General features: G+C 60.4%; 1 protein-coding gene across 1 annotated transcript; it reads right to left on the reverse strand.

The window, feature by feature from the left end:
• Positions 1-1688: 1688 nt before the first annotated feature.
• TEAD3 (TEA domain transcription factor 3) lies at positions 1689-22562 on the reverse strand (the record flags this gene model as incomplete). Its single annotated transcript, XM_057304882.1, has 13 exons — positions 1689-3209; positions 3319-3471; positions 3549-3689; positions 3842-4015; positions 4194-4327; positions 5120-5181; positions 5763-5812; positions 5913-6050; positions 6647-6658; positions 7693-7755; positions 11115-11179; positions 12964-13215; positions 22370-22562. Coding segments are annotated over 13 exons (1551 nt in total), but the record flags the coding sequence as incomplete, so codon positions are not given.
• Positions 22563-22765: the final 203 nt, after the last annotated feature.

The following is a 22765-nucleotide window of genomic DNA, read 5'->3' on the forward strand; positions in this document are numbered from 1 at the left end:
CTTAAAAACCCACTATATTAAGCAAACGCTGACTCCCTGCGCTCTGCTGGGCCACGGGGAATCTAGGGCCGCGGCGCCTGCTCTCAGTTGGCCCACAGCGCCGCAGGGGAGCAGGCAGCAGAAGGGAAAGCAAAGGGGAAACACGTGTGGAGGCCGCTAGAGTCCCTTGCGAAGGAAGTTGGCTTTTCTAACCAAGTCCAGCCTCTGGGATGATTAGTCTACAGCTTACTGTGCACGTGAGTTAGAATTCAGCGTTCAGCTATCTGGGGAGCCCCAGTTCTCAGGCATTTGTGGTACAGGGAAATGAAGAGCCCTTGTGAAACCTCAGAACGATTCCTAGGCCTTGACTGTGGACTCAACCCAAAAAATGGCATTCCTCCCTCTTCCCTGGGAGCATCAGAACAGGAGCAGGGACAGGAAAGACAGAACTACAGTCTTGGTCTTTGGGGTCCAGCCATCTTGGCCCTTCCTTATAGTTTCCCACAGAACCCTCAGCAGGGGGGAGCCACTTCTGGGAGAGGGCCCTGGGCTTTGGGCTCACAAGACTGGTTCCTTCCTTACTTTGGGACCTTGAAACGTCATCACCGACCTCTGGCTCTTTATATTTGTTGGGGGGCAGGGTGGGGTGGGGTCGGGCAAGACAAGCAAGGAGGCCAGCCATGTTTCACTTGAGTTTTCTGTATGAGACCTACATGATTCTGAAAGAAATTACCTGCAGGCTGTTTACTCCAGGAGAGTGAAAGCAACAACACACGTGATGATGCCTCAAGCACCCAATAGATGAAATTCCGTGTTAGCCCAGAGATTGGATTTTGCATCTAGTCCTAGGCCTGGCACATGGTGGGTCCTTTATAAACCAGCTTCTGACTCCAGGCCCCCACCCACCTGCCTGGGGCTCCAGGCACTGGCCCCATCCTGCAAGTGACAGTCTGGGGTCCATCCAACGCTGTGGACTAAGACAAAAGGCTACCTGATGATTTAGTCTACCAGGTGCACGGACTTGGGAGTCAGGCTGACCAGATTCAAATCTTGGTGTAGCCAGTGACCGGCTCAGTGAAGAGAACATTTTAACTTCAGTCTATTTCCCTAGCTGCAAACTTGGATCAGAATAATCTAGAAGACTCTAGATTCTAGAGTAGGGCTGCCAGATTTAGCAAATGAAAACGCACGATGCTCATTTAAATTTGAACTTCAGATAAACAACGCATGTCCCCTCACCCTCCCCATTCTGTGGTATGGGTCCACCTGCTATATGAGCACAAGCCAGCTTAGGGGGGAGAGCAGGGCTGGCCCAGGCAGACAAGAACAGGTTGGAATCTGGCTTCCCCTGCTAGCAGCCATCCACTTGGGTGAGAACCAGTAGCAGCCACCATGAAGACGGGATTTAGCAGGGGCTCCAGCTCAGTCGTTGTGTGACCCTGGGCAAGTCACTTCAAAGAGACAATTTAACAACTGAACCTAGGCCAGCACTGGGCACTCAACTTCAGCACTCAACTCATGGCAGGAAGGGGTCAGAGAAAAGCTTTTATGGGATCTCTGAATCATAGCTATTTTGAGTGTGGGTATGGCGTGGGCCCCCCCAGCAGGGTTGGGGTAGGGTGGGGTGACAGATCAGGACCTAACCTAGCAGGAGCACCACCACGAAGCTAATCCAACCCAGAGGGGTCTGTCACACACTGGTCACAGAATTAACCCACAAACAAATAACTTTAATTTTTTTCTTTTTTTTCTTTTTTTGGAGCAGGAGCCGGGCCTTGAGGACCCCTGCTCCAGCCCCGCGCCACGTTTACGATACAACCCATCACAGCTGGATTTAAAAAATACACAAAAAAATATAATATACATTATAAAACCTAGGTTGGGTTTGGAAGTGGCCTGAGCGATATGCGAACTGTGAGGACCTTCAGGAAGCTCAGGGGCGGGCGGTGTAAGGAAGGGAAGGGGCACAGTACTTCATATGAAACTCATAAATGCCCAGAGGTGGCTGGCAGACAGGCGGAGCTGGCTGAGGGGCCTGGGTGTAGGGAGGGGCAGCAGGTGAAGGGTTAACCTTCAGTCCCAGAACTGGGTCTGGGGAGCTCCTGCTCCAGGCCTGGGACACTGGAGGTGGAGAGAAACATAAGGGAGTGGTGCCCACCGAGGGCTCACCAAACCCAAGGCTTGGGCATTTGAAAATACCAAATCCTTCTGCTACCCCTTGTCCCCGGGACGCTGGTCTGCCCAGAGGCTGGGACTCCATCTTCCTACGTGACCGTCCGAGCTATTCTGGAGCCTGCCGCTGGGGGCCTTCGCCCGCCAGGAAGGTGCTGAGGGGCTCAGGCCCCAGATGGAGGTCAGCACCGGGGCTCCCGAGGCCTTGGCTGCACTGTGCGCTGACAGAGAGCGCCTAACAGGTGCCAAGTACCCGCCACTCCTCTTTCCCTGCCTGGTCAGAAGCAGCTGCTGCCCTGGGAGGAGGCCCCCAACCTGCGGCTGCCCCCCTGCCCCCACTCCAGGGAGGTAGTGTACCTGGGCTCCGGGGACAGGCAGCCCGGGTGAGAATTCCAACTCTGCCCCCTTGCATGGGTCCCTCAACTTCTCAGAGTCTCAGCCCATCATATGAGACACCAAGACCCGCGCTGGCCTCGCACAGTCTGCGAATGGGGCGAGGCACACAGCAGGTGCAAGAAAGTGTGGGCCCCTCTCTCTTCTTCTCACCCTAACCCCAACTCAACACTCTCCTTCCTGGGGCCTCTGCACTCTGATCCCCTCGATGTCCATTCTACCCTCCCCTGCCGGCCACACACGCCTGAGCCCGAAGGGCTCGGATCCCGCTCACTGGAGGCTGGGCAGAGCTGGGTGATGGTTCAGCGTCCGGGCCAGGCTGCCCCACCACGAAGCCGCCCTCTCTTTTCCCACAAGTAAAGCGCAGAACAGTGGCAGGGAGTGTGTGTGCTGGGGGTAGGTGGGGAGGCCTCCTGGGTCCTGGGCCTGAGGCCTGGTAGGCGGATGAGTCCTCAACCCCAGACCTCCGGCGGGGGGGAGGGTGGGGGGGCCAGGCAGGTGTGTGGAAAAGATGCTCGTCCTGGATCCTGGTGCTGGGGGCCGAGGCTAGCCTAGTCTTTGACGAGCTTGTAGACGTGGTGCTGGGCCCCGTGTTCGCTGGTGGAGACTTCAAAGACGAAAGCAATGACAAGCAGGGTCTCCTGGGAGTCCCGGCTCGTGACCACCTGGGGGCCAGGCAGGAGGATGCAAGGGGTCAGGCGGCGCGGGGCCACGGGGCGCAGGGGCTGGCCGCCCCCGCTCGGAGGCCCCGTGCCCCCGGCCCCCGGCCCCCACCTGCAGGATGGTGAAGTTCTCCAGCACGCTGTTCATCATGTACTTCTCGGGCAGGTGCTTCAGCTTGTGGATGAAGTTGATCATGTACTCGCACATGGGGGAGCGGTGGATGCGGTACACGAAGCGCCCGTTCTCCAGCCGCGCGTACTCCGTCTGCGCACGGCGCGGGGAACGCGTCAGCCAACGTGCCTGCTCCCCGCCCCTCTGCGCCGCCCCGCGCCCCCACTCACCTCTACCTTCTCCACCACCTGCTTGCCGAAGGAGCACACCTTGGTGGAGACGCTGATGGTCATGCTGTCGGCCGAGCTGTACTGAGAGCTGACCCCATAGAAGGCTCCGGGGCCCTCCTGGATCGTGCTGTTGAGGTCGGCCTGGAGGCGGGTGGGCCGGGCCGCATCAGTGCTTCGCCCCAGGACCATCCCCAGCACCCTGCCCACGGGCCACAGGCTGCGGGGTCAGTGCGGTGGGCCCCGGTGCCCTGCGCGTGGGGGAGGGGCTGTCGGGAGCAGACAGGGCAGCTCACCCAGAACTTGACGAGGAAGAAGGCGTTCGGGGGCCCCTTCTCGTAGAGCTCCTTCAGTCCGCCCTTCTTCTCAGGGAACTTGTCATAGATCTGACGCACGTCGACTGCCTCCAGCGGCGGGTCGGAGAAGGCGGGGTTCGTCTGGCCGATGTGCACAAACAGGTGTTTGCTGTACTGTGGGGAGGGCCCGGTGCGGGGTCAGGAGGGCACCCAGGAGCGCGGGCCCGAGGGCCGCACCGGGACACGACTGCCCTGTGGCTCCCCAAGCCCACGCCCCTGAGCCGTGGCCCTGGACCACCCCGCCGGGTCTCCCGGGCTCGCCAAACCCTCACCCCCACCCCAGGCACAGTACCGTGTCCGGGTCTCGCTGCACCTCCATGAAGGCCGAATACTCGAGGAGCCGCAGCCGGGAGGAGGCAATGGTGCGGTCCTGCCACACGGGCACAGAGGCAGCAGCTGGGGGGAGCGGGGTCAGGGGCTCGTAACCTGGGAGGGCGAGATGGACCCTCATCTGCATGGGCGTGTGCACACGCTTACACACGGAGCTGCCCCTGCTGCACAGAGCTGCTGTGCAAACTAGAACATGGCGCCCTCTCCGAGTAGGAACACAGGCTGGATTTTGACCCCTCCACCACATTTCCTTGTACAGTGTACAACCTGCACGACTGTGCACGGTGGCCCCAGTGGTATACATGGGGGGGGGGCTTATATGTCACTATTCATGTGTGTTCAAGCAGAAAATGCAGATAAGTGAGGGGTGCCTGGGTGGCACAGCGGTTAAGCGTCTGCCTTCGGCTCAGGGCGTGATCCCTGCATTATGGGATCGAGCCCCACATCAGGCTCCTCTGCTGTGAGCCTGCTTCTTCCTCTCCCACCCCCCCCGCTTGTGTTCCTCTCTCGCTGGCTGTCTCTATCTCTGTCAAATAAATAAATAAAATCTTTTTTAAAAAAAGAAAAAGAAAAAACAAAAAGAAAATGCAGATACGTGAAAAGGGAAAAATAAAAATTATCCAGAATCTCAACACCTAGACAGAGTGATACTCTGTTAAGATTTTGGTGTATTTCTGAAGAAGAATGTTATAATATATATAAATGTGGTATCTTCTTTGGTGTGTCCAACAATGTGAAAGTTAAGGGGCCTGTTCCCGGCCTGTCCCAATCCCCTACGGAGGCACCCCCTTCTCCCTCCCAGTGCAAACACATGCCCAGCCTCGGTCCCCCCGCTTCTGAGCAGCCAAGCAGGTGCACAGGGGCGGCAGGCTCGTGCGGGGAACTTACTGCTGAGCGCTGGCGGCAGGGGCGGCTGGATGGGGTAGGCTGGCTGTGCAAAGGGCTTGATGCTGCAGACAGGAGCACAGCCTGGTTAGAGGGTCCCAGCCCCAGCCCCACCTTCCACCTGGTCCCGTCTCTAGGAGTCATCTGGTCTCAAGAGGGAGCCACCCGCCTTTCTGCAAAGGCCCCGAAGCGCACGCTGACACGCTAACCGCCCAGCTTTTGGTTTTCTCCTCATTTGAGCCTTTATGAAAGCCTGCTGCATCTCCCAAGGGAGGTGCACGCGTAGTGCGGCCTCGCAACCCCTCCCCGAGAGCGGCTCGTTAAACCGAGTGTGTGCCGGAGGATGAAAGTCCTCTCAGAACCGAGGGAGCCGAGCAGCCCTGACTGCCCCACGCGCTGACTCCGAGACCCACCAGGAGGGCAACCGAGGGAGAAGAACTGAAGGCCGGGGGACAAGTGGATGAAGAGGCTGATGAACGAACACACGCATGAGTGAACAGACACGCGCCGGCTCTCTCCCCGGCGCCCTCCATCCTCTATTTCTGAAGGAAAACCTGGCTCAGCTGTTGCCCAAACCCAGCTCAAAGGGGAAGTCTCAGCGCGGCCGCCAGGGACAAGGGGGTAAGGGTCGGGCCACAATACTCACTCCTGAGAGGGTCCAGGCTGCTGTCCCAGGAGAGGGGGGCTGCTCCAGAACTGCAGAGATGGGACAAGGCCCAGGGGCCCCTCAGCATCCGAGACCCCCCCACCCCGAAGGCATTCCCTCACCTCGGCCCCACCTCCCGGGCCCCCCTACCCGCGAGGAAGTGGAGAAGACGGCTTGGGGCAGAGGGGAGGGCGGGCTGAACTTGTTCTGGAGGACACTGGCGGAGACGATCTGGGCAGACGACATGGAGGCCATGCTCTGGAGGGCTTTGTCCTTGGAGACCTGGTCCTGGGGAGGGGAGAGGCCACGTGAGGATGGCCAGGTCAGACACGGGGCTGGGGCTCGCCTTGCCTCCCGGCCCCTCCCAGGCCCTCAGGGCTCTGTTGTGTGGGCTCGGGAGAGTCTCAGCCCCTGCCTGGGCCTGTCTCCTAAGAGCACCTCACCCCTCTGAGCACCGTCCATGGTGAGAAATAATTTTATTTTATTCCATAACCCAGTATATACCCAAACACTTCCCCTTATGTTGTGCGTCACGCGCTCTCCTATTTCCTGTTCTGTTTTATCAGTGGTTCTCAAAGTATGGTCCGTGGACCAACGGCACCAGCATCACTGGAAGCTTGTTAGAAATGCAAATTCTCGGGCCCCAGCCCAGACCCACTGATTCAGAAACTCTGGGGGTGAAGCCCAGAAATCTGTCTTCACCAGCCCTTCCAGTGATTCTGATATATGCTAAAGTTTGAGAACCACTCTATCTCATTTTTAAACAACGTCGGTTGCCAACCTATTAAGCTGATTTCACAATTCATAATTTGGAAATCCTGTGTTAGGTGCTCCCCGCCCCCTGCCCCCACCATCGCCTCCCAGGGGAGGGGCAGGCTACTTACCAGGTTCATGGCCTGTGAAGGAGAGGGAAGGTAGATTAGAAGAGGCACGTGTGAGGGCGACGTAGGGTGGGGACACATCTTCTCACCCCCTTCCACTCAACGGCCACCTGGCTCTCAGGTCTGAGGACCCCAGCGGAGCTCAGAGGCAGCTGTAGATCCTCCCCCCACCCCACTGCTACCCAGGGGGAGGGCTTGCTAGCTGGGGGTGCCCTGCAAAGGGCAGAATGAGGGAGGGCAGGCTGGAGACCTAGACGGTGGACCACGCTGGTGCCCCTGGGGGTGTGTCCACGTCTTCTGGGCTGTGACATAGGCACAGGGGCCTGGAGCGGGAGACCCAGTCTGGGAAGACACAGCCTACAGGGGCCCTGGGCCCCATGCTCTGAGATCCAAGGCTGCAGAGCAGCCAGGATTGAGCGTCCAGGGCAAGGAACAGCCAGGCCCACAACAGCTCTGCCACCCAGCGAGCCCGTGTCTCCTCCTGCCCACCTGAAGGCCCCGTGCAATTAACAAGCAGCAATTAGGAGGAAGGAGAAAAAGGAAAAGGAAGAAGAAGAGAGGTGGGCCTTAGTGGCCCCCAGATGGTCTTCCTCTCCCTCACTGTAGGGCTGGCTGTCCCCCCGGGCTTCTGCTTAGTCTCCAGGGGCTATGGCCCTCTCTAGCCCGAAGTGGCCTTTGGGCTTCATGCTGCTGTTTGTGTTTGAGACACCCTCCACCCCGCCATAGCCCTTCAGCCGCCTCTCTGCCGTGCGCTGGGCTCAGAAAACAGCAGGGCCAGGCCAAGTGGCAGGGGACCCCTACCTTCAGCTTGGACTGAATCTCTCGAGATTTCCGCCTGGCTAGAACCTGCAAGTGGCTAGAGACCTGTAGAAAGAGAGAGAAAGAGAGAAAAAGAGCAGAAAGGGCAGAAGAAGCAAGAACAGAGCTTCAGCCAGAAAAGAGGCACAGTGGGGCCAGAGAGCCGGCCGTGGCAGAGGCCTGAGCCGTGCGGAGACAGCAGTGGAGACGCCGAGGAGGGACCGGAGGCCCTAGTCAGGCGCCCAACGTACCTTGATGCCAACCTGGTACTCCCGCACCTTCTTCCGAGCTAGAACCTGTATGTGGCTGGACACCTAGGGGCCGCCCCGCGCCCCGCCAGAGAGGAAAACACAGACAGTGAGGAGGCACGGCATGGGGTGGCCTTGGGCAAGGAGCATCCCAGCCCTCATCTCTGGGACCAAACGGAAGCAAGGGGAAACTATGGGGCCCTTGTGAGCAGACACCCCTGAGCCCTACCAATTCTCTGCTCTCTTCTTGGCCCTATTTTGATCAAGAGCCTACAGTAGCCTCCAGGACCACCATCTACAGTTGTAGAAGTTGTTCACTGCACAAGAGGATCTAACCCAGTAAGGGCTAAAATCCAGCCCAAGCTCTGCTGCTCAAGTTATGTGCCCTGGTGCTGGGCTGCATCTAACCCAGAGGAAGGGTATCTTTTTATTTTTCCGAAATGGGTGACTTTTCCTCACTGATAACCTCAGAGGAGACACCTTTTTCTGGTCTCTTTCTTTCTTTTCTTTCTCTCTTTCTTTTTTTCTTTTCTTTTCTTTTCTTTTCTTTTCTTTTCTTTTCTTTTCCTTTCTTTTCTTCCCTCCCTCCCTTCCTTTCTCCCTCCCTCCCTCCCTTACTTTCTTTTAAAAAGATTTCTTTATTTATTGAACTAAACTCTGCACCCAACGTGGGGCTTGAACTCACCACCCTGAGATTAAGAGTCGCACGCTCCGGCTCCTTCAACTGAGCCAGCCAGGCGCCCTGAGACACTTTTCTCGGACTGGCATCACCGATGGCCATAGTGCTCGTGCTGGGCATCGGAGCAACATCGGGGCCGTGTCCTCTACGAAAGCTCTCCCCTGGTATCACTGCTCTTAATAGCATTTCTTTTCCAGCACATTGTCGAGGCTCTGACCCTTAAGCCTCAGAGAACCTACATGTCCCTATTTTCCCCATGGAACAGAAGGGGACACACGGATCCCCGCGACTCCTTCACGCACTCATGATCCCCAACGGCTGTGGGCTTTCTCTGCAAGTTGTTTTTATGCCCAGAGACACAGCTTTTCTTTCTAACCATAGACTGAAAGTTCTTGTGCATGGGATGCCCCGCAGCCCCTGCTAGCTGGTGAGGACCCAGCTGGGTGTCCCTCACACCCCCTCCCCGGGCACCAGCGTCAGACGTCTGTCCAGCCAGATTACCCATCACTTCCTATCATGACAAGAAGTGACATTTACTGAGTAGCTATGACTGTTCTCAGCATTTTACATGTACCTCCTCTGACCCTTACTAACATTATCCCCCAAGTTACAGAGGGTGAAACCAACGCACAGAGAAGTTAAGCGGTTTATCCAAGGTCACGCAGCTGGGGGCTGGAGCTGGGATCTAAACCTCGGTGGCCTGACTCCCGAGCCCACTGGCTCCACCACTAGGCCACGCTCCCAGGATTCTTTTGACCCTTAGCACAGAGAACCACGGCCAAATGGTCAAGTCCGTGACAGCTGAAAGTCACATGGGACTTAATCCTAATGTAATATTTAGCTGTTTTTCCCGTATGGACGCATCGCACTCGCTATTAATTGCTGTACGTATCTGTAAAAACCCTAACGCTGCATTTTTTAACCTAAAGTAAAATAAAAACCCTTGCCTGTCATTTGGTTGCTCTTTGCAACACATAAAGACATGCTTCGTCCTCACAAACCTACCTACCTACCTGACCTAGCTAGCTAACCTTTCTTAAGACCTTATTTTTTAAGTAATCTCTACCCCCAAGGTGGGGCTCAAACTCATGACCCCGAGATCAAGAGTCGCATGCTCTACCGGCCCAGCCCGCCGGGCGCTCTGGCTCTCTGTTTATCAAGACGTAGTAACAATCGCGACAGCAGCGGCACGTTGTCTCCGGCGCTTACTCTGTTCTAAGTGCCTTCGCATATCAGCTAATTGAATGGCTGAGGAACAGAAGCTGAGGGGCCAAGCACCCCTTCCCCGCAGGCAGGGGTGAGGGTATCTGAACCTGGACATTTGATTAGTCCGTCCTCCTCCTGCAGTCCCAGGCTCCAGGGAACGGGCCCCTGTCTGTCGGGTTCCCCTGCTGAACGCCTGGTGCCCAGAACATAGTCGTAGCTCAGTAATTCGCTCAATGCGTAAGTGCTGGGCCAGCGAGCTGGCCCCGGGAGAGCGGTTAATAAATGCCTGAGCAAATGGGGGAGGGGGTGGACTAGGAACCTTCCTTGGAGACGGCAGGATGGGACAGGTTGGCTTTGTCACCTGCACACATGGGAGATCTGGGGAGGTGGGTGCAAGGTCCAAACCCCACCAGACACGGAGGCGAGGAGAGCCAAGGATCAGGGGCGGCTTCCAGTCCTCCAGTCTCTGTGCCCAGCCTGCCTCTCTCCCGGGCACCCCGCACTTCAGCCACCCACCCAGCCCCCTTTCTGGGTTCCTGGGGCGCAGGGCTGCCCTCCCGGGACCAGAAGCCACCCAGTCATCTCTCCACGCCACCACCGCCACCATCACCTTTGCCACCACGCAGGCCACCGCCGCTGTGGACCTCCGTCCCTGCCTCTGCCCGGCCCTCACGCGTCCACTGCCCCAGCTGCTCCAGGGCCAACATTCCTCGACAGCTGCCACCCGCCACTCCTTGTTCTAGTCCCTTCCATGGCACCCAGCTGCCCTGAGGGGAAACCTGTCCCTCAGGCCTCCGGCCAACCTCTCGCTGTCCTCAGCTCTTCCCACCCCTCTCCACCCACCCACCACACTGCTGATGGATGGCGCTTTCCTGGCCAGTGGGTTCAATCCTGGATCCACCACCCACCAGCTGAGTGACCTTGAGGAAGTTACTTAACTTCCCCCCTGCCTCCGTGTCTTCCTCGGGAAGATGGAGACAATTACTAGACCTGCCTCCTGAGCTTGCTGTGAGGAATACACAGATTCATGTAACGTCAGCCCCATGTGGGTGCCCAGGGCTCCATGTCTGACCCCCGCCCCCCGCCAGCCTAAACCCTGAATTACTTCCTAAAGTTGCATCTTGGGTGTTTCCTCCTCCAGAAAGCCTTGGCAGCCCCTCCCCCCTTCCCCGACCAGGTCCAGGTTCGACCCTTGTCCGACAGCACACACTCCCCCTCGGCTCGGCCACGCTGCCCTGCTCTGCACTCCCGTGTCACTGCGGCCGGCTGCCTCGCTGGCTGGTCGGGGCGCCACTCTGGGCAGCGACCACGCCAGGCTGCAGCTGCCCCACGGGGCTCATCTCTGGTCACTGAACACAAGGCCTCGGGCGGGGTGGTGGCTGGTCAGAGAGGGCACTGCCCCTTTCTCTACGACCGTGGGAAGAGCGGCCCGGGGAGCGTAAAGTAGCTCAGGAGAGGAAGGGGGGCAGGGAGGGGCCGAAAGCGGCAGCTGAGGGAGCGCGCATGGGCAGAGGGCACGGAACATGCATCCTCTCCCTACCTGTTTTCTCGTCCGAGTCTTCCCGGTCCTCAATTTAATGTAACGTGCAATCAACTCATTTCGACCTGGATTGGGGTGAGAGAAGAATGAAGAGTTGGCCAAGGGCGGCAGCGGGTGGCTGCAGACCCCCCCACCCAGCTGCGAAACAGACAGCCCCTCCCCACCCCCTTCACTCCACCCCCCCCAAGAGGTACACACAGGGTAGGCAAGGGGTGGCAGGGAGCCCCAGGACCTGGGGGGGCTGCTGGCTGAGGGAGGTGTGAGTAGGGGGCAGCAGGGTGGGAGGAGGGAAGGTGAGACAGGGTCAGGGGGCCCGACAGGTTTCCCTGCAGACAGACAGGGGCAGGTGCGGCCACAGGGCAGCAGGACCTCTGGGCCGCACACTCCTAGCCCCACTCCTAGCCCCAGCAGCACCTCCTCCCTCCCAGTGCATGATGCCAGTTCTGAATCTTTAAGTGTAAGCATTCGTGTGTAAGGGAGGCCTGCTGCAGGATGTCCCCGCACATGTCCCCACGGGTGTCTGAAAGATGGGTTCCTGTCCTAGCTGTCCTTGCAATGAGGGGAGACCCTGGACAAGTCCCCTCCCTTCTCTGGCAGGAAGGATCCAGTGGTCTCCAGCACACCTCCCACACGGACAGCCTGTGTCGGGATGTTCCTGAGCCCGTCACTATGTCCTTGAGCCTGTCAACCCCATGTTCCGGGTTACCAGTGTCTCTCCTGCCCTGTGAGATGCTGACAGATGCTGAACCAATAGCTTTTCTCCCCCCAGTGCAGGCCTCCAGCCCCCCAACCCCACAACCTCCCCAGAAGGGCCACATTCTCCAGATTCCTCCTCCATGACAGAACCAGCCCCACTGCTCCTCCCTTCCTGCCTGCCCCTCTCCACCCCACTCCCTCCGCCCTGTCTAAACATACCCTGTGGGGCTGCCCCGGCCATCTGGGAGGTAGTCTTGGGGGAAGCACCCTGGGACATCTGCCTGCCCGTGAGGGGGCTCCGGGGCGAGGGGTGGGCGTGGCATAGTGGCTGGGGACAGGGGACATGGCAGCCCTTACCACCGGCCCCAGCTGTCTCCTTCCTGCACCCCGCCATGGTACTGGCCGCTGGATGGGACGGGCCGAGGGCTGCCTCACTCAGCCATAGGCTATCTGGGAGGGTTGGGGAGCTGGCAAGGAGCCAGGCCCAGAAGGGTTGAGTTATCCCAAAAATGCAGCTCTGGGAGAGCCCTCTCAGGGCTGGACAAGAGGAGAACACTCCCTTCTGGAGGCAGGAGATGGGCAAGGTGGCAGACAGTAGGCCAGCAGAGCAGGAGAGACTTGGGGGGGGGGGGTGTCTGAAGAATGAAGGAGTCCCCTCGTCTCTCCTGCCCTCTTCCTAACACAGGCCCTTGTTACAGCGTGGCCTCCCCTCACCCCGCAGCCCCCCACACCAATACCCATGCACTGGAAGGAAATGGCCAGTAGGACACCCCGGGTCTCACCCCTCGGGCTTCTCCACACATGGGGAGGGACCCTCTCCCAGGCCTCGCCTGGGGCACCCGGCCCTGACCCAGTTTCCTGTGTCCACTGAGTCACCCTGAAACCTGCAGCCAGCAGGGGGAGGAGAGGAGGAGCAGACGGGGGTGTCAAGGTGTGGGCCCGATCTGGTGGAGGGGGCAAGCCCGGCTTGTTCATGAGGAGGATCCAGACACACAGGCTCACACGCCCAGACTCGCCCACGGCGGGCGGCGGGCGGCTCGCAGGACTTCGCCAAACCGGTTGGGTGAGGGGGCAGAGAGCAGGGGGAGGGGCCGGGAGGGCCGGGCCGCCGCCTCCAGCCCCGTCCAGGGTCCCCGCGGCTCCCCACACGCACCGTACATCTTGCCCTCGTCCGACAGGATGATCTTGCGGCGGCCGCACGGCGGGTAGATGGCCAGGGCCTCCTGGAAGCTCTGCTCGATGTCGGGGCTCCACACGCCCTCCGCGTCGTTGTCCAGCCCCTTGTCCAGGCCCTCGGGCCCATCCTCCCGGGCCTCCCCGGGGCTGCTGCTGGCATTCCAGCTGTTGGACGCTATTGTGCTGGTTGCTCTGGGCTCTGGGCCTGAGCCCGCTGGGCAGCCGGAGCCTGCGGGGCAGACACAGCCGGGTTAGGGCCAGGGCTCTCCCGGATCGGAGCCGGCTCCCACCCCGGGGGCAGGTGCTCCAGGGCGGGGTGGCGGAAACCGGGCTTAGGCTTACTCGGTGCTGTGCAACCTCAAGGGAGCTCCCTCACCTCTCTGAGCTTCGGTCCCGTAAGATGAGGAAAAGGACTCCTTGAGGTTGTGAGGCTTAAAATTAAATGAGATCATGACGAAGGACCAGCCCCAATGCCTGGCTCCTAACACTCAAGACCTGGGACCGGTGGCGACAGGTCACGACAGTAGTACCTCAGATCTATAAGGCGCTTTGAGGGCAAAAAGCACATTCATATTCATTTCATCCTCAGAACGAAGGCAGGGAGGGCGGGGAGTGATACCCACTATTCACTCCCAAAGCCGTGCCGCGGCCCCAGGTGTCCCAGGTGTGGTGAGGAGCAGAGTAGAGAAACAGAGGAACAGGGCTGCTGGGTGTTTCTGGAGCTCTGGGGGCGGGGGGGGGGGGCTGCTTCGCTCTGACTTTGCCAGCTCCTCCTCCTGCCAGCAGCCCCAACTGCGGACCTCCTCCCCTTTCTCTCCCCTCGACCCGCTGTGGGAGGGGGAGGGCCCTGGACCCAGGAAGGGTGTGGTCTGGACTTCCCTACAAGATAACTCACAGCAGCCGGTCCACAGAACCTAAACACAGGGCAGGGACCGCCCTGGGAATCGCAAGGAGGGAGCGCTGCTGGCTGGCAAGGGAGCAGCCGGGAAGGTGCCTGGCCCACAGCCTTGCTCAACCCCACCAGCTCTTCCATCCCACTTCCTGTTCCTGCACCTCCCGGCCCGACAGCAGCCCATAAACCACCCACACGCCGCCCCTGCCCTGGCCCACATCGCAGATGGGCCAGGGCTCTGTAAACTCTGAGTTGCCGGCGCACGCCAGGCTGGACTATTAACTTAGACCACACCCGGCAGTCCCCCCAACACACACAGCTCCGAGGCTCACCCCCAAGCCCTTCAGCCTCAGACTCTGCATGCCCAATGTCCAGGGGGCCTCGGAGCCCAAGACGGCTAGATCCAGGGACTGTGCTCTGCTCTGCAGGGAGAGCTGGGGTGGGGTGGGGCGTGGGTAGGGTAGAGGGGTGGGAGACCCCTCTGAAGCTGGGGAAGGGAATTCTTATCCCTCAGACAAGAAATCCAGGCCCTGCCAAATGGGGAGGGGTCTTCTCTGTGTGGGGCCACGTGTTTGTTTAGGGAGGCTTAAAGAGGGTCGCTGGTGGCAGGGGATGGGGAGGGCCTAAACATCCGATGGAAACAGAGTTAAGACTATTATTACTCCAGTGAGAGCACCCGCCATATGGCAGGTCCTGTTCCGGGATTTTATACACATTGACTCATTTAACCCTCACAATAACCTACGCGGTAGACATTATTATTAGTCTCACTTTACAGATGAGGAAACCAGAGAACAGAGAGGTTAGGCAACTTGGCAGACACACAGCTCAGAAGGCCTACAGCCTGGTTCTGAGCCGGGGCAATCCGGCTTCAGTCTCCTAACCAAGGGGATGAAGCCGAGAGCCGCACCACCTGGAGCGAGAAAGGAGGCCCAGCTGTCCCTGCAACCACCCTGGGCCCGCCCAGCGGGGTCCGGACCGGGGCCTCCCCTCAAGCCCAAGTGGCTGGAGCAGCTTCAAGGACCCCCACTCGGCTGTAGTCCTTTCTGTGAGGCTGCAAGACCACGAGGAACAGCTCCCCCACACCAGAGGGCAGCCAGAGAGAGGGGAAGCCGTGCTCCTGACCAGTAAGAGGGGCCACGCTCCTCTACTCCCAGCCCACTCTCCCCCCAGGAAGCTATAGCCCCGTCCCCTCCTCAACTCCTGAGGCCAAGTTCTTGGAATAAAAATGCGAGGGGGCAGAGGCTCCGGGGCCCAGTGGCGCCCATATTGAGCTAGTTGAGATGCGGGGCCTCCCCCGAGATCTGACACTGCCACAGGCTGTCAGAGGGGAGGCAGAAGAGGGGCTACCGTGCTCTAAGACCCCTCCCAACAGAGTCCTCAACCCATTTCCCCCCAAATCTTTTCCTGAGGCCTCCCTCAGAGCAGCAGGGGCCCAGCGCATGGGGGGCCCTGGCAGCCCCAGACTTTTCAAAGCAACTTTCCTGCCTCCCCCAAGTCCCTGCCCGCCTCCCCTCTTCCAGGCGGTGGCCCCCCCTTCTCGGGGTGATGTCAGCCCCGCCCCGCCCCCCGCAGGAGCACTGTGGCCAAATATGGCGAACACAGCAGTGCTTGGGAGCTGGGACAGACTGGGGGGGCGGGGCGGCGGCCCCTGGCTGGGACCGCTGGCAGCTGGTGAGGGGGAGGGGAGCCCAGGGGGCGGCTGCAAGGACGAGTCAAGGAGACAAGTGGGACCACCGTCCCTTCCGCTGGCTCACAGGCACATGCAAGACTCACTTTCTAGGAACACGCCTGTGGGTAGGGGCACCAACACAGGGGCCCACAGGTGACCCCTCACCCCCCACAGCCATGCACAGGAGCCCATGTGGGCAGGTATGCCCTGTGGGTGTCCAGATTGACACCCAGATGAGAATTTTTGTACCCCGGGGCCCAGGCACCCCCGTGGGCAATGGTGAGGGGGCAGCTGTGCCAGGCAGGGGACTGAACTGGGGTCCCTACCCTACTGCCGCGCTCAGGAGTCCGGGCTGGCTGCTCTGGTCTTCCCAGAGTTACTGTTGTGAGGGGAGGATCGAGACTGCTGTGTGCCCACCCTCTCCTCTTTAGACCCTCACACCCCAGGGGACCAAGCCTGGGGGCTGTGGGCTCTTCAGACAGCTGCAGGCCGGTCTGGGCGAATGTGGGGCTCAGGCGCGCTGCAGGGAGAGGGCGGCCCCAGCCCGGGGCAGGGCATCATTCCCGCCCTACAGAGCAGGGCTGGCAGGGCTAGCAGCCCCCCAGCTGCCTATTGGTGTTCACCCAGCAGTCTAGAACCTCTGTGTGCTGGGCTGTGCCGGCGAGAGGGGTCTGGAGGGGTAGCAGACCCGGAGGAGGACCCAAGTGAGGGGCCAGGGGGTGGAGCCTGGGAAGGGTCTGGGGGTGGGGTAGAGAGAGGGAGACAGACCCTGACAGGCAGATAAGAAAACAGACAAGGGAGATAGGAGAGTCCCAGAGAATAAGAGACAAAACCCCCACAAAACCTTGGAGTGAGAGCCAGAGAAGGAGAGGTCTAGAGAGAGGCAGGCAGACAGAACAGGGAGGGTGCTGGAGAGAGAGAGCTGGATCCAGAGAGGGTGGGGGCAGGAATCACGACCCACAGACCCAGACAGAGACCACGATCCAGAGAGATGGAGGCACACTGCTGAAGGGGCTAAAAGGGGGAGGAAGGGGGAAGATCAATAAACTCAGATTAGTCAGGCGCAGAGAGAGGGGAGAGAGAGAGAGAGAGAGAGAGCACACGCGAGCAAGAGTTTATGCATATGAGCGGACAACAGCCCAGAGTTCGGGACAGACCTAGAAGGAAGGAGTGTCAGGGAAGCCACTGCTGGGGGCAGGGGTCAGCTACAACAGGGCCATGTCTGGGATACCCCACTCCTGTCCCATCTGTTCCGCCTCTTCGAGACCACCTCCTATTTCCCTCTGCAGAGGCCCATTATTACCACAGGCTGCCGACCTCCGGCCTCCTTGTGGCCCACTCTGCCTCTTCCCTCCGGCTGACCGGCCATTCCCGCTTCCCCTCTTTGAGGGCCCTCAGCCTTCTGAGGTCAGAAGGTGCCTCTGGGTGGTGGCAGGGATGGGAGCTAGGAGGCTGGGTGAGCAGGCTTTGGGGCCCCGGGGGAGATAAGGGGCCCCTTGCTGCCCACTCCCCACCCTGGGGCCAGACTGCTGGAATAACTGGCTGGACAGCTCCGGTGACGGGAGGCCAGTGCTGGGCAGCAGCACAGGCCCTAGCCCCCCCTCCCCCTGCAGCCTTCAGACCACCCGGCCCTACACCTCCCTTTCAAGGGAGGCGATGAGAGAGGCCCGAAGCTTGGCTCCCCCAGACCTCTGCCCTGGATGGGGATGCAGACAAGGCCAGTCAAGGCAGGTGGGTGTCGTCCCCACGTCCTTCTGCCATCCTCCCTTCCGCACCAGCCCCGCTGGGAGGACACACTGAGCCCAGTGGCCCTCCTGGGTCTAGTGGCCCCAGCTGTCCACTCCTGCAGGGACCACAGCCCCCCAAGTGCTCTCATTTGGAGTGAGAACACCACTCAAAAGGCAGGAAGATTAGTGAAATCAGCAGCTGCATCCCGAATCTCCCGCCCCCAAACCTGGGCTGGGCTGACCCGCCAGGGGGTTGAGGATGGGGAGGGCAGTTGATGAGGGCTAAGGGAACCTCCCCCACCCCCTCTGCCTTTCCCTTCTTCCTTCTCACCCGCCCCCACAGCGGGGCCAGCTGTTCTCCAGCTGCCAGAGGCTCCCACCCTAGAAGTAGCCATGCTCTGGGTGGGACTGGAGAGGGGGCAGGAGGGGGATGGTGTCTGCCTCCAGCACAAGGACCCCTGAGGGACCCTGCCAAGTGGCCACACCCTGCCAGGCTGGGGAGGGAGTACCCTCCTCCCTGGAGCAGGGTAGAGATTTTTACAGGAGGAAGCAATTTGCAGAGCCCACTAGGAGGGAGGTGGGGAGGCCTCCTCCCCTCTCTCCCGCTTATTAATGTGCTTCCAATTTGGGAATCGAGACTCTGCACCCACCCACCCCCACTACGCAAGGCACAGGCTTCCTGGGGACCAGAGGGGGCAGGCCGCCCCCCAGGCTTTCTTGTCCAAAGCTCATCCTCACTGTCACCGCGCCCCCCGGAACCAGTGCAGGGCAGTGGGAGGTAGAGCCTCAGAGCCCTCGAACCTCCGCAGAGAGAAGGAAGAGAGCACCTCCGCGGAAGAAGAGCGACTTCCCTTCACCCCTACTCTAGGACTCCGTCCTGTCTCACCTTTTTTTTTTTTTTTAACTCAGTAGTCTTTATGCCCAATGTGGGACTCGAACCCATGACCCCGAGATCAAGAGTCATACACTCCACCGACTGAGCCAGCCAGGTGCTCCCTGGCTCCTCTTGTCCCACTCCAGGCCGGGTGTCCAGCTTGGGGGTGGGGGGCGGCAGCCAGTGGGTAACTTGTTTAAGTGGGTTTCCCAGTTGTCCACGGTCACGCCCGAGGGTCTGGCCTCAGCCTGCCCGCGCCCGGGCCCCTGGTGCTCTGCCGTCACTCGCTGAGCTGCCACGAGTCATTGGGCCCATCCCCCCACTACGAGAGTCACAGTGTCCCCTACACACACCCAGGCTCCCTCGCGGCCCTCCCCTCTCACGCACGCACTCGCCTGCCCCGCCACGTCCCGCACACGCACGGCGACCGGCGTCCCTATCCTGTTCCTTCTTAAACTTTTTCCCGTGGTAACACACACATAACATCAAATTTACCATTTTAACCATTTTTAAGTGCACCATTCAGTGGCGTTAAGTACTTTCCTTCTTTGTTTTTAACGGTTATCTTTTTCACGGTCCTCCGCATGGACGCCCCAGGCGTCAGGGTCACGGGCCCCCAAATTCGTCACACACGGTCTCCCGAGCATGCCTGGCCCAGGCCTGATGGCTGTCACCCACCCTGTCCTCTGGTCCCCGCAACCGCGGAGTGGGACCCACAGAGGCGTCGCGGTCACACCCCACAAGGCCCCTGACGTGTGGGGCTCACCCCACGCACCTCCTCCCGCTCGGCTCCTCACACAGCCGCTCGGCAGCGTGTCACAGCGCTCTCTCCTCACACGCGCCACGTTCTGTCCTCGTTTCACACAGCGTCGTGTGCGGCTGCGCGCGCGGCCCGTCAGAGTTCTGCAAACCCGAGGCCGCCGGTGCGCTGCTCACGCACACACTCACACACACGCGCACACACACACACACACACACACACGGTATCACGCGTGGTCACACCACAGCGCCGCCCGGCGCACACAATGGCACCCGTTGCGCTTCTGACACACACAGCGTCAAACCATCGCAGTGTCCCTCACACCCGCGGCGCGTCGGGACCCCTCAGGACCAGACCCAGGCTCGCGCGGCTGGTCTTTCAGAAACCATGTCCCCTGCGATGGCCACTCACACCCAGAGACCACGCGTGCAGCTTCTGTCTCACACACACACACACACACACACACACACACACACATACAGGATGTCATTCGTGGTGGCTCTGACGTATATACAGTATCTGCCACACACACCGGTGTTACAAAGCCACGGGCAGTGTCACACAGTTTCTCTCCTGTGCAAGTCCAGCCTCACATGCAGTCACACAAACTGGTTTTAGCCGGTTCTCTCACACACGCACAACCCCCCATGCAGTGTCACCCACGCAGCATGTCCCACTCAGTTTGTCTCTCACACACGTCCAGCGTCACCCACGGTTGCACTCGCGTTTCCCTCTATCACTTCCTGTCCTTTCGGGCCTGGCAGGGAGCACAGGAAACAATCAGCACTCTAGGAAACCTCAAGGGCTGAGGCTTTGGGGACCTGCGGAGGGACAGAGATTCTCTGGCCTCCAGCCTCCGGTGGGCCCCTTCGAGGACAGGCGAAGCCCGTTCCCCTCTCGGGTCCTCCACGGAGGGGCAGCACCTCTCCTGCAGACAAGCCCAGGCTGGCACAACACCGGGACAGAGGTGAGGGCAGGGCAAGGCCTGGAGGACAGGCCTGAGAGTGATCTGCTGACCTCCTGCCATGGCCCCAGGGCTGCCCCAGAAGTCCACGGGGACCTGGACCCCACGGCTTCTGCAGCCCCCACACGGGAAGAGACAGGGACCTCCTAGCTACCGCCACAGAAAGCTGCAGCATTGAGAGCCCTCACGGCTCCCCGGCAACCTGGGGTCTCACACCCCAGATCCCTTCCCCACTCTCCTCACCGTGGGTGGACCCCTCCGCTCCTCATCCCTGCCTAAGTGAGGAGGTGGGCTGGACTGATAGCTTCGGTTCCCTTCCAGCTTCCACACTGAGCCCTTCGGGGGGCTGGGAGTCAGGCCGAGGAGCAGGCCATCCACGTGACCTCTCAACACAATTCACCACCCCCCCAAGTCTTGCCAGATCCCAGGGCCACTTCAGAGGGCAAGTTCCCCCAGCTGGCTTCCCTGTCCCTTGACGCCTGCTGCCCGCAACCTTTTCAGCCACACTCGCCTGGCTTACGTACTCCTCGGTCACCCCCTGGTTTGTCCTCACTTTCTTCTTTAGATCACTGATCACCCACTCACCTCTCCAGACCTCACCAGGTCACGGTCCATAATGGAAGGATGAAGGGCCCCTGACTAGAAGACTGAGACTCTGGAAGGAGCTCAGAGATAAGGGACCTGAGAAGTCATTTATCCGGAGCAGGGAAACTGAGGCCCAAGATGACACAGGTGGTTAAAGGCCCAGCTGGGACCAGATCTCTAATTTCTTGACCTCCTCTTTGAGATGTCCCCTTCTGGTTCTAATATTTACTCAACTGGCAGAATGCAAAGGGTTGGCAAACCTGAGAGCGAGGGTGGGAACACAGAGACAGACAGACAGACAGACAGACACACACACACACACACACACACACACACACACACACATCTCTGTCCTGCCAATCACCGACCATCCTACTGAGCCAGTCCCCAGCCCCAATGCACTAATTAGCATTAATTATTGTTCCCTCCCTAGGGGGTGGGGAAAGGCTCATGAAGTTGAGAATCCCACTGGCTCTTAGCCTCTCCCTGAGGAGGGGGCATCCAGGACCCCTGAAGTCACCCTCATCAGACAGCTTGTTCCTAGAAGATACATCTGTCCATCCCCTGCCCAGAGGGTGAGCAGGGATCCAGAAGACCCCAGAACCATGTTCTGGAATGACACCCTCCTGAGGGTCTTGGAAAAGCGGCTACAAGAATCTGGAAGGGAGAGAACATAATTCCCCCAAATGTCCAACTTTGGGAGACTTTGGATTTCCTCTTTGCCCCAGGCTGCCCCCGACATTCTCGCCAAGGAGGTGTCCCAGCCCCCTGCGCTGGAGTGAAACATGTATACAGAACCAGGCCACAGGAGACAGGCTACGCAGAGCCGCCATGGGCTCCAGCCCCTAGAGCTGTGTCCAGTCCCTACCCCCATCCCCTGCTTTCCTGGACTACAAGTCCAGGCCTGACCTGGTTCTGCCTCTACCTGGGGAGAGAGAAAGCACAGAGGGAGGTGCCCCCTGAGAAGCCCTCCCCCAAGGCCTCATTCCCTCTTGTCCAGAAAGAATCTCTGAGCCCTGGATCAGGGCCACTCTCCCAAAAAGGTGACAGAGTGGGGTCTCAGTGCCTGGCTAGCTGAAAACCAGAAGCAGACAGGCACTCCTGGCCTTCCCTCCCCAGGCAGGAGTAAAGGGCATGACAGACAATAGTGGTGGTGGTGGTAGTTGTGGGGACAAGCCTCCTTCAAACCCTCTAAAGTCTAAACAAGGGCTCTACGGAAGTGTAGCGAAAATAAGGCCCCAAAGCCAGCCCCTTTGGAGTCAGGCTCCTAGAGCCTTGGTCTGGAACTCCGAACCTTCACCCCAACAGGGGCGGCAGAGCTGGACGGAGCTTAAGACCCTGGCTCTCAGGGGGCACACACCCAGGGCGCGCAGCTCTGCTCCCAGACACACTCCACAATCCAGCGCAGCCACAGGCACCGCGCGCAGGAGCCGGCCTGGGCGCCGGGAGGCCGGGCCCGAGGCCTGCGTGGAGCTGGGGCCGGGCCGGCTCCGAGAGAGCGCGAGCCGGGAGTCCAAAGGGCGGCGGGGCCCGGGACTAGGAGTCCCGGGTACGAGCTCCCGGGTGGCAGGCCCCCCAAACCGTGCGGCCTCCAGACCCCTGCCTCGACACCCCAAACGCGGACGCTGGGACAGGCGAAGGCACCGGGGACAATCTCCCGGCTCCCCGACCTCCCCCGACCAACTCGTCCGGGTCGCGGGGGGGTGGGGGTGGGAGGGGTGGGCGGGGCTTCCCGGAGAGCTTTCCCCCCCTTCGCTCTAAACTTCCCGGCACCCAGATCTGGGGCTCAGGCTCAAGCTGGACAATAGCTCGGGGACCCAGCCCCTCTCGAGTGCCCCCCCAATCCAGAACCAGCCAACCAAACCACCTCTCCCAGCAGGGGCCTCCTCCCGGCGTCCGCCCGGCTTACCTGGTCCGAGCTCGGGGGGGCGCTCCGGCCGGGCCGCTCCGCCGGGCCCAAAGGAGCTGAGAGGGGGGCCGGGGAAGGGGGGTCTTGGGGAGGGGGCTGGCCGGAATGTGCGGAATGAGCCGGGCTGGAGCGGGAGGCGCCGGGCGCGGAGGAGGGAGCGAGCGGGACGGAAAGTTTGTGTTGAGGAGCCGGGGCGGGGGGTGGGGGCTGAGGGGAAGGAGGGGGCGGGGCGCGCAGGGGGGCGGGCACCGGCCGGGAGGGGCGGGGCCGCGCGGGGCCTCCCCCAGTCCGCGCTCTGGCTGCCCACCCCGCGGCTTCACGACCTGGGGCTGCTCCCGGCCTTCCCGCGCCTAGGCGCTCCCCTGCTCGCCTGCCTGTGCCACGCGCCCAACCTCT

The sequence above is a fragment of the Ursus arctos genome, unplaced genomic scaffold (genome assembly GCF_023065955.2).
Source record: "Ursus arctos isolate Adak ecotype North America unplaced genomic scaffold, UrsArc2.0 scaffold_31, whole genome shotgun sequence".
In the NCBI taxonomy this organism is placed as follows: Eukaryota; Metazoa; Chordata; class Mammalia; order Carnivora; family Ursidae; genus Ursus; species Ursus arctos.